Consider the following 12,871-nt stretch of genomic DNA (forward strand, 5'->3'; position numbering starts at 1 on the left):
TTTTAAATTGTAAACTGTTTTACTGTATTTCAAAGCAAATAAACACAGCTTTGGTGAGCATAAGAGACTTCTTTTAAAAAGATTTTTTTTTAAATCGTACTGACCCCAAACTGAACACGTTAACATTTTTTTAATATACATAATCTCTGCCGACCTTTTGTTTCCTCTTTTTTAATCTCTTAAATGCTTCCTCTCATTCGCCCCCTCTCTGGCATTAAGTGCATAAGTGCACTTCCAAGGGGCTCGCCAGCATATCCTTCTGCAGGTGTTTGCTTGTCTTTCATCACTAATCATGTCATACAGGCTTACAACAGGCTTCTCAAAGGTATAATCATGAAGAAGTGCTGCATGGAAACCATTCACCAACTCAGCCAGGATCTGCAGTCCTCGAGTCTAAACTGCTGAGACAAGTAAGTGTGTGAGATTGATTGAGAGATTGAGAGAAATTACACTGATTTATTTAGTTTATGCACAATCTCTTACTGAGATTGCTGTTTATTGCTTGTTATAGTGTAGCCTATTCCTGTCCATTTTGCATTCACAGTTTCTCCTATCATCTCATAATCCCAGTGCTTTCCCAAACATTCTGTTTCTGTCTCATTTTCTTCTTTTTCCCTATAAATAGACTGATGTGTTCATTGGTTAAGATGTTTGAAATGGGGGATGGTGAGCAGGGGATGAAAATCCAGCAGCCCCTATAGATTCATACACAACACACTAACATTATTGTAATGCTGCTAAACCAGATTTATCTGACATATTCAGCATATAGGAGTTTAAGTTATTAAAATGAAGTGGGTTCTATCTATCTATCTATCTATCTATCTATCTATGTGGTTTAAGCAAGCATAATAATGAACAATGTATTTTTATGTACTTTTGAAGACTACATTCATGTACTCTTTCATGTACAGAGAGAAATGTGGATATTAGCCTTTACGTGAACTGACTTATAATAATGCCTTCCATATCAATTTTTTTAAACGACCCCAGTCATTGTTGGTCACTGTCAGTATGCTTTAGGAAACGTTGATGCTATATTCTACTCGTAAAAGTGTACAAGCTCATAGGATTTGTGAATATTTGAATTAATTTCCATAATCCTGCTGTGATGCTCCTCGAGTACGGATCTGAATGAACTCGACTGCTGAATCTGCTTTTAAACGTGCTGTATGATGCCGCCTATTGGTGAGTGTATGAACTGCAGACTTCAGCAGTTACGGAGGGGGTTAAAAACTGCCGTCTCTGTCGGGATACTTCCAGTGACTCGCACTGGGGTAGAGGAGTGCTTCAAAGACAGGACACTTGTTTCTTCGAAAAAAGAAGGGAAAGAAAAACGATTGATATGGCGAATAAAACACCAGAGCCTGTTCATTTGCACCTGGCGGAACTCACTGCTTCCCAGTTTCTCGACATCTGGAATAAATTCGATGCTGATGGTGAGTGTAACGTCCCGGGACGAAAAGCGTTCTTAGATTAGTTGTACATCGGAGGCTGTTACTTATTCAAAAAGATTTTTGCATTGCGTTTGATTTATGTGTACAATTAATTAAACTTTAATTTAAATGTAAATATATTCTGTATATTTCATATTAAAAGACAAAACCAAATAATGAGGATAATTATAAAAATAATCTAGGCAATAACCTACTTTACTAAGTATCTAAAATTCTATTTAAATATAGAAAGAGTCAATAAATGTTCTAAGACTTTTTTGTAGTGGAGGAGAAAAGCTGCATTCTTGTCAAGCTAGGAATTAAAGTTTTTTATTATTATTATTATTATTATTATTTTACTCGTTTAATATTTGCATTAAAACTCATGCATATATGACATAATATTTCTTTGTGGTACCGCACATCGGTTGTTTTTATTTTTATGTTGGTTCATTGAGTTGCGTGTTTAAAAATGAAAATACATGCAAGTATGTGAGCAGCTAGACTAAGTCTCTTGAAAATAATGGACAATCGTAGTTTGGGATTGTTTTGATGGATAAGGTTTCTTATTTGCAAAATGACGTTTCATATTTTGCTTGCCCCACATAGCACAAAAAAGTCATGTTTATGCTGTTTTGTCATATTTGTCATATTGTCAAAGTCATATTTTGAACTGCTTGTTTGTTTTGCGGGATCTGGCAACAGTGATCTAGGAGGACGCTAACGCAAGTGGAGTCCTCGTGCAATGTGCAATGCAGTTTTACGCACAAGCGTATTCTTGAATTATTCAGGGAAATTGAAAAAGCGCCAGCGGGATGATTGCCTGCTATCGCCCTGTTAACTTCTTTCAGCGTTAAGCACGCGTTTTCGCAGCTCAGTAAATTTTGCCTCACAGGCATTGTTGGCATTATTGATTTTGCTCTGGGATTGAATCCTTCCTTCCAATTGATTTATGCGTCAGCGTTTGAGAGACTATGAAGATGAAAAGTTATGGGCGGGGGCTGAGAAAGAGGCGTTCCTCCTAGAAATAAAAATACATCTTAAAGCAGACTAAGATGGTTTGCCTTTTTTAGTTTAGTTTAGGTTTAAGCTGGTCATAAATAGTTTGAGCTGGCCTCTCAGTTTTGTCTTCATCTGGTCAAGGTGGTCTCCCATCTTGGTGAAGCTGATATTCAGCTGGATTTACTGGTCAGCCAGTTGGTCTTCTAACCTGACTAACTGAATGAATGACCATACTAAGAGCCAGCGAACCATTTTAGGCTGGTTTAGGTTTGGGAGTGCCATATATCCATCACAAATTGGTACACACTTAAAGGGATAGTTCACCCAAAAATGAAAATTCTGTCATTAATTACTTACCCTCATGTTGTTCCAAACCCGTAAGACCTTTGTTCATCTTCGGAACACAAATTAAGGTATTTTTAATGAAATCCGAGAGCTTTCTGACCCTGCATAGACAGCAAGGGTCCTACCATGTTCAAGGTCCAGAAAGGTACCAGGAACATCGACGAAATAGTCCATGTGACATCAGTGGTTCCACTGTAATTTTATTAAGCTATGAGAATATGTTTATGTGCAGATCAAAGCATGTGCATGCGTAGACTGGGTACAGTTGGGACACCCATCCGTAATGCTGTAAAACTGCCTAACCAATTCATTGCAAATGTAAACCTTTGAAATTGAGAATTCAACAGTTTTTCTTTTCATTCAGTATTTTATTTGATTATTTGTTTAGTTAAAAGTAGTTTAATTGTAAAACATTGTACAGACATGGCAACAGCGATACAACATTTAATTTCAGTTCATCATTTTAATAGTAAGAGTTGAAAAGTTGAGTACAGTAAAGAGTAAAACAGTAAAAAAAAACATTGAACAACTGCAAACAGCAATAATTAAACAGATCAAATGCAATCAATAACCTTATAAACATAATAACAATTAACATAATAAATAAGTGATACATTGTGTCTCAACTGACCACCTTGAACATTTGTCTAGATTTTACAATTACCTTGCATGGCACAAAGTCATGCAATATGTCAGTTTTTAGAGCACAGATTAAGGTTTACGAAAATTTAAGTTAGCTTTAACAGTCATGTAAGGATGAGAAGCTATTCAGTATGGAATGGACGTGGTGAAATGAAAGTCTCACCTTGCCGTTATCTTCGGAATGGAAAGACGCACATATTTCAAATTTTTCATAATCAAAGAGAACACCAATACACATGTGTGGAGCAAAAATCTCGGCTCGGGGTTATTTAAGGTGTTTCAAATGTTCCCCTGTACCAGTTGTAGTCTACCTGTACTGTCCAACATGTGACGCGGAGGAGAAGAATTGTTGAGAAGTTGTTATTTTAGGTTTTTTTTTTTTTTTTTGCACATAAAAAGTATTCTCATGGCTTCATAAAATTACGGTTGAACAACTGATGTCACATGGACTATTTTGTCGATGTTCTTGGTATCTTTCTGGACCTTGAACGTGTTAGTTGTCCTGCTGTCCAAGCTGGGTCAAAAAGCTCTCAGATTTCATCAAAAATTTCTTAATTTGTGAAGACAAAGAAAGGTCTTACGTGTTTGGAATGGCATGAGGGTGAGTAATTAATGACAGAATTTTTATTTTTGGGTGAACTATAAACCCTGCTAAAAAAGGACATATTAACCAACCAAAGCTAGTTTTCTGGTCTTAGTTGGTTTAAGCTGGTCTTTCTGCTTGAGCAGCTAAAAAAGTATCCAGAGCTCTCTAAAATCAACAAACAGACCACCTTGGCCAGAATGGGAGACCCACTAAGACAAATAAAATGATCTTTTTAGCAGAGAAGATGAAAAATAAATAAAGCTTGCACATTAGTTATTCTAAATAGTTATTCTTTAACATCCATTATCATTTCATGCAAGTTAAAATGAACTAGATTAAAATTATTTTAAATAATATAAATTAAAAAGACTAGACTGTGTATAAAATGCAAGATTTTTCTTTAAAAAAATCCCTCTGTGGTTTAGCAATTTATCTATAATCTGCATTTTGTCCTTCAGCAGTTTAAATCAACAAAACAATAACAAAGTATTATATCCTCATTTCATTAATAGAGGGAGACTGATTGTCAAGTTACATCAGAGAATGTGAGTTGAACCGCATCTGTGAGTCTTGGATGTTCAGTTCAAACTCATTTAATAATGAACTCAAGTTCTTTTTTTTCTAGGAAATGGCTGCATTGAAGGCAAGGAACTGGAACATTTCATTCGTGAGCTTGAGCTAGCAAGAAAAAGTGTGGTGAGTCACATTATATACACAGTATTGTATATGTTCGTTAATTATGCTAAAAACATCAGCTGCAGCTGTACTTGATATCACATTCAGTACTACAGAACAAAATGTCTAGATTAATCTATCTTAATGCACATGCCATCTGAGCAGATACCATCTGGCTGATCTTTTCTAATGTCAATGCAAATTCTGTTTTTAAATATTTTTAGCATAAAGTGACACTTCTTTTAAACTATTTAAAAACAAATAGTTCTTAATTGAGCTGTTTTACATGTCAAACATGTTTGGTTGGTTTTCAGGATCCTTCAAATGCTTCGTTCAAAGACAGGATGAAAGAGTTTATGCAAAAATTCGATGAGAACGGTGATGGAAAGATTGAGATGTCAGAGGTAAATTTCACCCCTTTTCACTACTAAAGTACACTACAACCACAGCAATGGTTTAAAGTTCTGGAGAGACAACGTTCTGAGATTCATGGAGCAACAGGAAGACATATAAAGAAGACAATGAGGTCAGATTAGGGGCTTGAAGGAGAGGCCAGAAGGTGGCGTCTATCGAGGGGATGATGGAATGATCAAGGACGGGGGGCGGTGAGAGGAGTGAGTGGAGGGAGAGATGGATGAAGGAGGAGGGAGAGGATGGGGGGACGTCCATCATGATGACGGCACGAATGAATGGATAAAATGCTGGACGAAAAACTGACTAATCCAGTCATAGAGATCATGTGAGCATATGAGCTCATTCCTTCCTCCAATTAATGTCAGCATGCTTTAGTTATGAAGCTGTTAAGTTTTTTTTTTTTGGCTGGTTAGGTTGTTTTTGAATGTTTTTTAGTGGTGGTTCTTTCCCTTGACCTGTTTATAGTCCTATATAGCTTAGTAGAGGTAAAATGGTTTTAAAAGGATGAAAGGATCCTCTCCATGCAGGAGATTAAAGCTTACTTAGTTGGAGACCATGCAGTTTATGCAGAAGGGAGGTGGTTATATACGAACGATCAAATAACTATGAAGAAAATCCTCCTAGTTGTGGTCCAGAAGTGATAGAATGTTTTCCACTCAACATTCAGGCAGTTTTTCTGTTTTCAATCTGGTACAAATCTCAAACATGCTACTTTATCTTAAAAGATGTCACGACTTCAGCAGCTCATTCAGACCTCTTTTTAAAGCTTGTATGAGTCAATGATCTGTTCTTCTGTGTGCAGCATATGAATCTAAGCTGGGACTGCAGATTAGTCATATTGGGATTGTCATATCTGTCATCTTCTGCTTTCCAGCTTTTTGGGGCTTTCTACTTGACTATGTCAGAAAGATAAAAGTTATCTTTAAAAGCAGGTTTCTCATTCTTACTGGTATGAGCAACAATCATTTGATTATAGTGTCTGTTAGCAGAGGAACAGAATTGAGATGTTCACTTTTTATAGCAAGCAAATGTATTTTACTGAATAGCAGTAAACACACAAATAACAAAATAAATCAAAGGTAGTAGTAAGCAAAGACATTTATAATGGTACAGAACGTTTCTATAAATGTTGTTCTTTTAAACTTTCAATTTACTCAAAATTCTTAAAAAATTTTCACACAGAATGTTACAACAGCTGTTGTCAGTGTTTATATAATAAGAAATGTTTCTTGAGCATTAAATCAGCATTGTTAGAATGATTTCTGAAGGATCATGTGACTAAAGACTGGAATAATGACTGCTGAAAATTCAGCTTGGTCATCACTGGAATAAATAGCATTTTAAAATATATTAAAATAAAGAACAGGTATTTTAAATCGTAATAATATTTCACATTAGTACTGTATTTTTGATGCAGCCTTGATGTGCATAAGAGACTTTTTCTCAAAACATCTGACTGTACTCCAGGATCTACAATCAATCCAGTGTTAGGTTTAATGTCGACTAAAGATGCATTTATGCATCTTGTTGAACTTGAATGTCTTTCTTTATGATCTACACTGCCCTCCAAAAGTTTGGAAACGCCCTAGAAAAGTGGGGTTTTGGACAATATTGGGATGAATATTTTTAATTTGTGATAATTTTGCACTGATAAGGAACAGCATAAACTACGAAAACATATTTTATTACATAAACATTTTATACATAGAAAAAACTTACATTTTCGATTCATCAAAATATCCACCATTAGCAGCTATTACAGCTCTGCATAATCTGGGCCTAAATTCATTGTATTCTAAACTTAATTGGCAATCAAAATCAAAAATGGGCCAAGTTTAAACCAGTAACCAGGCATCACAGCTGGCAAAGGGGCATGTCTGACTTTGGCATGTATATATTGCCATTATTATGTAATCAAAATGAAAATTATTATTGCTGGTCTTCAGTGATAATGTCAAGTTACTTTAATGTGTTTGCACCAAAAAATGATAAGGATTTATGCTGATATCGTCCAAAACCACACTTTGCCAGGGGTGGTTCAAAAACTTTTGGAGGGCAGTGTATATATGTTTCAGATATAAAATAAGCATTTCATGATCATACAACTATTTTTGTCCTATATGTTGTAATACTATACACCTCCATGAATCGAACGAAACATCAGATCGATTGTACGGCTTAAAAAGTACTTTTTGCTGCATAGACAGAAGGTGATCCTCCACACCCAGGTTTGTGTGTCAGAGCATCAGAGGCAGAACTTGTCGTAGACAGATGGTTTCAGAGCTTTTCTGACTTTTCGGTTTGCTATGGTTTAGTGTCCCTTCAGCAGTTCAGCAATGATGAGCTCCTCTGTTGAGGCCGCAAAAGATAACCAAAAGCATGAAATGGTCTCTCATCCCTGTCCAGCCTTTGCAGACACTCTCTTCTTAAGCCAGGCAGATAGGCTTTATACACAGGCATCAACTCAGACAGCAGCACTTGGTTGATCGTGTAGCAAAAGGGATGATTTGGATAAGAGCTTTGTGCTCCACTGTGCGGCTGTCCATGGTGCTGAAATCCCTTTCAGTAGACTTATAGAATGTCTAAATGTAGTGGTTATGGAAAGAAAACACATTTAGTTTTCATCTTTAGTTTTTATATAGATAGATAGATTTTACAACATTTTTGAATGCAATAATTCTTTCTCTCTTTATCTTTTTCAGCTGGCCCAGATCCTGCCAACAGAGGAGAATTTTCTTTTATGCTTCAGACAGTTTGTGGGATCCAGTGCAGAGTTTATGGCAGTACGTAACACAGTGATTATTGGATATCCTGATATGTAGAGATTTGAATTGATATCAATGGTCTAATTTCTGTGCATCTCATTATCTGACATGATTAATAACATGTCCAATCATCAATAGCTGCAACAGTTATTACCATCTTATTGTAAAAATGAAATATTTCTCAGTAGCTGAGATGACTTTGTGTGCATCTGAGTGAAAGAAAGACAGAGAGAGAGAGCTAGAAAACTATTTGCAGTAGGTTATCCATTATGAATGGCTTGCAATACATAAAGCAACACAGCGTGTATATGTGTGAGTAACTGGGTTAATGGACATTCATTTGTACAACATGGTGATTTTGTAAATAATACAAAACATGTTCATTCTGTTGAACATCTGAGTTGTAGAAGAGGAAAGACCGTTCAAAAGTGTGGACATGATAAAGGTGTTTTGCACACACATACAGTACAATGCAATGCACATCCTAGTAAATCAGGGCATGTGGGATTCCTCCACATTAGATCAGCTTGCCAGTAATCCCAGTGTAATTCCCAAATACCACATTCACTTGTTTAATCATGATGACATAAATCAGAACGTGTTTGATTGAAACCCTGCCTGTTTCACCTTTGGAGGGCAAAGGATCTGTACATGTATATATGTGGGAAGTGTGGAGGTGTCTTAATGCTATTGTTTCCTTTTTCAGGCATGGAGAAAATATGATACTGACCGTAGCGGATACATTGAAGCCAATGAACTGAAGGTATAACTCAATAGGTCACACAGACCTTACTATGCCTGTTATAGATCCATTACTAAATAAAAGCATGTCTTTTCCCCAGGGCTTTCTCTCAGATCTGCTGAAGAAAGCAAACAGACATTACGATGACAAGAAACTCAATGAATATACAGAGACCATAGTGAGTAGACACACAATTCACACACATATGCACATACACAGACACTCTTTAATTTGTGCTTTTTTCTGCAGCTAAAAATGTTTGACCTGAATGGTGATGGGAAACTGGGATTGTCGGAGATGGCTAGGTGAGAATGCCTCTGAGTGAATTGAAGTGAATGCATATTAATGCAAAATCATATAAAATGTTATATTTTGTGTCTTTAGATTGCTTCCCGTGCAGGAAAATTTTCTTCTCAAGTTTCAGGTAAGATCATGCAGTGTTCATAATGTTAGATTCAAGAGTATGAACATAGGTGTGATCCAGGGAATGTATGAACTGATAATGTATGTCATTCCCAGGGAATGCAATGTAAGTTTTTTTGTTTGTTTTGTGTTTTGGATAAATGATTGTCTGCCAAATTATTAAGCTTTATGTAAATGTAAGTATAGAGCCAATGAAATACATCAGCAAACCACAAGTATAAACGGTAAAACTGCAAGGTACAAATGCCAGTACACTGGAAATGATTGTATCACAATGATCATTGTAGATCATTGTAGCACAAAAGACATAGACAGAATGTGGGTTAGAATTGCAATTGGTTGGTTTATTTTCAGTTCTGTTTAGATGTAAGCAGCTCTACTAAGACAGTCATGTCATTTTTCAGCTCGAGTGAGTTCAGTGTTGCTTCATTTCAGTTCAGTAACAGTATCGATGTTGCAAAATTCATGAATTATGAACAAATTCGATTTGGCTATTAATTCAGTTCAAGTTTTGAAAACTGATATACTAAAGACAGGCGGTTGTTTGCAGTTACATTAGAATGGCAGTAGCTTACATTCAGAGCTGAAGAGAAATAGATAAGATTTCATGTGATTGCCAGTGAATGTGGATTTAGTACATAGGTTTGTTTATTTGTGTGTGTGTGTGTGTGTGTGTGTTCGTACTGTATGTGTGTTTATAGGTTTTGTCCGTGTCTGAACTTGACGGCAGATTGGTAACTGATTTCTGCCACAGAGAGCATGGGTTGATAGGGATTACTTCAATCCTGCTGTAGTTACGATAATCTCCATAGATTATTCTTGAACCTGGAGATGTACTGATCCGACCCAGTCTCCCCACATTCAGTGGGTGTTCACTCTAAAAATAGGTTAAGGCTGGAAGAACTGATCTACGATCAGTTCAGTCCAGTCTCATAGTATTGTCAGGGTCAAAATATGGTGACAAAGATGTCTTTTGCCTTTTCAGTCATGAATACGATTTTAAATATTCATAAAATGGTATCAGCATTTTAATAAAAAATTGTTTGAAAGTGATTAATAAATACAGTATACAATTATATAACATTATAATCTTAATACATTTATTTTATAATATACTGGGAATAAAATGCTCACTATAAATTGTAAACCAATATAATGCAAAACAATGGATATGAGATATGAATTTAATATTATTACTGCCATTAGTACAATATCACTGAATTCTGTATTACACAAAGCTATTTTCTAAATTGCTTTTATGTGCAATATTTGGCATGATTGCATCACATTATTATATTATATTGGCAAATGGTATGCTTTTTTTTTTACAGTACCAATGATGCTATATGTTGCCACTCTGTTCTGTTGTAATCCAAAGGATTAAGATTATTTTCCAGTTATGAATATTCAGACCCTCAAAATCAAATCTGAAGACAAATTAATATTACACTGTAACCCCCTATATACACTATATTTTGCACACATACACATACACACACGTTTGTTTTTGTGAATTGTGGGGACTTTCCATAGACTTCTATAGATTTTATACTGACCAAACGATATTGTCTATCCCCTAACCCAACCCTAACCCTAAACCTAGCCCTCACAGAAAACATGTTTGCATCGTTACACTTTCGGATAAACATCATTGACCGCAGGCCGGTCCCCACAGTGTCAAAAATTTCAGGTTTTACTATCCTTGTGGGGACATTTGGTCCCCACAATGTAGCAAAAACAAGTACACACGTACACACACATATCTTGAGCATAAACTAATGTCTCTTTTTCTTCTTCATCATCAGAATTTCAAACTATCTACTGAAGAATTTGAAGCAATCTTCACCTATTATGATAAGGTCAGATAATGTATATATTTCTTGTGTTCTTGTTAATTTGTCTTTTTTTTGTGGGTTAGTAATTCACATATACACACAAAAACAACACTTTAGCACTACTATATGATACACAACCACAAATTCATAACTGCCACATCCTCTCAGATACCATGTGCGATGTCTACTTTCACTCCAGTTTTCATCTGCAAGATTTATTTTTTAAAATGTTTTGTCAGATGTTAAAGATACTCTTAGAAATGTCTTTTTCATATGTTTATAATTTAGAATGTACATAAAACTGATTCTGTCCTTTTTCTTTCAACAGGATGGAAATGGTTACATTGATGAACATGAACTGGATGCACTGCTGAGAGACCTCTACCAAAGACATAAAATGGTAACTTGATGTTAGGTGGGAATTTAGTCTAATAGTCTTTTAACTGAAATTGTGGCACAAAAGCTGCATCTGAAGCTGTATAATCCTGAAAAAAATACTCAACTGTTTTAAATATTGAAAATAATAATAATAATAATAACAATGTTTCTTGAACAGCAAATCAGCATATTAGAATGATTTCTGAAAGATCATGTGACACTGAAGACGGGAGTGATGATGCTGAAAATGTAGCTTTGATCACAGAAATAAATTACACTTTAAAATATATTCAAATAGAAAACAGTTATTTTAAACAGTAAAAATAATTCAAAATTGTACTGTTTTTGCTGTACATCAGATCAAATAAATGTAGGCTTGGTGAGCGAAAGAGACTTCTTTAAAAAAAAAACAAACTTTAAACTGTTCAAAAACTGGTAGTGTATATATTTTAACTGATAAATTCATACTTAAGATAAAGTAAATACTTTCTATACATCAACTAATCCTGAAAAAAGTATCATTTTCCTCAAAATATTAATCAGCACAACTGCTTTCAACAATGATGATAATTTGAAATGTTTCTTGAGCACCAAATCAGCATATTTGAATGGATCATGTTTCTGAAGGATCATGTGACGTGGAATAGAGTAATGGCTGCTGAAAATTATACATTGAGAAATATGGGTAATCTGAATACTTATAGACTTCTATGTGTGTCCTTCTTTAGGTTGTTGACCCTCAAAACCTGGCTAGCTCAAAGAAGAGCATCATGGCGTTGTCTGACGGAGGAAAGCTGTTCCGCACAGAGCTGGAGATTGTGTTATGCAAGGATCCGTCAGTGTGAACTCTGAGTTCTTAACTCTCATGTCCTTCACCCACCCCAATCTAGCCAAAGCAGGTGCATGTGGTGGCTCTGTTCCGTCTCTTATCCTGTTAAAGTTAATCAGCATCCACAACGTACCCTTCTCTCTCTGTGGCATGCCTTTCCTAAAGATATGGCTTCTCGATGTGTGCATCTCTTGCTTGTGTTTTTTATGTCAAAACATGACATTGTGGTATAATAATGGATAAATGGTCTTATTCTCCTGCTTGTACCAAATCTTCAATTCGGTTTGTTACCTTATGTATGCAGCCTGCTCTCTCTCTCCGTTCCTCTCTCTCCTTCTCTTTCCAATCTCTCTCATATCTCCTTTTTTGTTCCTAGCAAGACTGTAGACTGTTCTGTTTTGCCAACACTGCTAAAAGAATTATTGAAATAAAGATCAGATAATACATTTACCTTCTAAACCATACTGTTTCTTCTTCTTTAAAGGATCTAGCTTACTTTTCTTTAGAATAAATAACCATTTTCATATTTTCAGATTATATTTTGCAATGCCCCTAATTTAATCATGGCTGTAACTGTTTTGAAACTGTTTATAATGGTAATAACGGGCACCTATTATCACCGTTTGGATGTGCCATCTTCTCAGGCGCACTGTGATCTCATTTTCCATTTAGATAACTCCAACAGCGGCCAACTTATCTTCGCGGGCCTGCAAGTGAAGGCGCGCATCTTCAAGCCAAAGCGAGCGCGGTAGCACAATGAAGTGTTTAGAGCTTATCTTTTTCATTTTCATGGTACGAA

At 35.7% G+C, this 12,871-nt stretch overlaps 1 protein-coding gene across 1 annotated transcript; it reads left to right on the forward strand.

The window, feature by feature from the left end:
* Positions 1–1,243: 1,243 nt before the first annotated feature.
* On the forward strand, positions 1,244–12,531 carry calb2b (calbindin 2b). Its single transcript, XM_051114027.1, has 11 exons — positions 1,244–1,439; positions 4,637–4,707; positions 5,001–5,090; positions 7,803–7,883; positions 8,572–8,628; positions 8,708–8,785; positions 8,857–8,912; positions 8,992–9,031; positions 10,836–10,889; positions 11,194–11,265; positions 11,972–12,531. The coding sequence occupies exons 1-11, from the start codon at positions 1,346–1,348 to the stop codon at positions 12,086–12,088; spliced, it is 810 nt and encodes a 269-aa protein (XP_050969984.1). The 5' UTR covers positions 1,244–1,345; the 3' UTR covers positions 12,089–12,531.
* Positions 12,532–12,871: the final 340 nt, after the last annotated feature.

This window comes from Labeo rohita, chromosome 7, assembly GCF_022985175.1.
Source record: "Labeo rohita strain BAU-BD-2019 chromosome 7, IGBB_LRoh.1.0, whole genome shotgun sequence".
Taxonomy (NCBI): domain Eukaryota; kingdom Metazoa; phylum Chordata; class Actinopteri; order Cypriniformes; family Cyprinidae; genus Labeo; species Labeo rohita.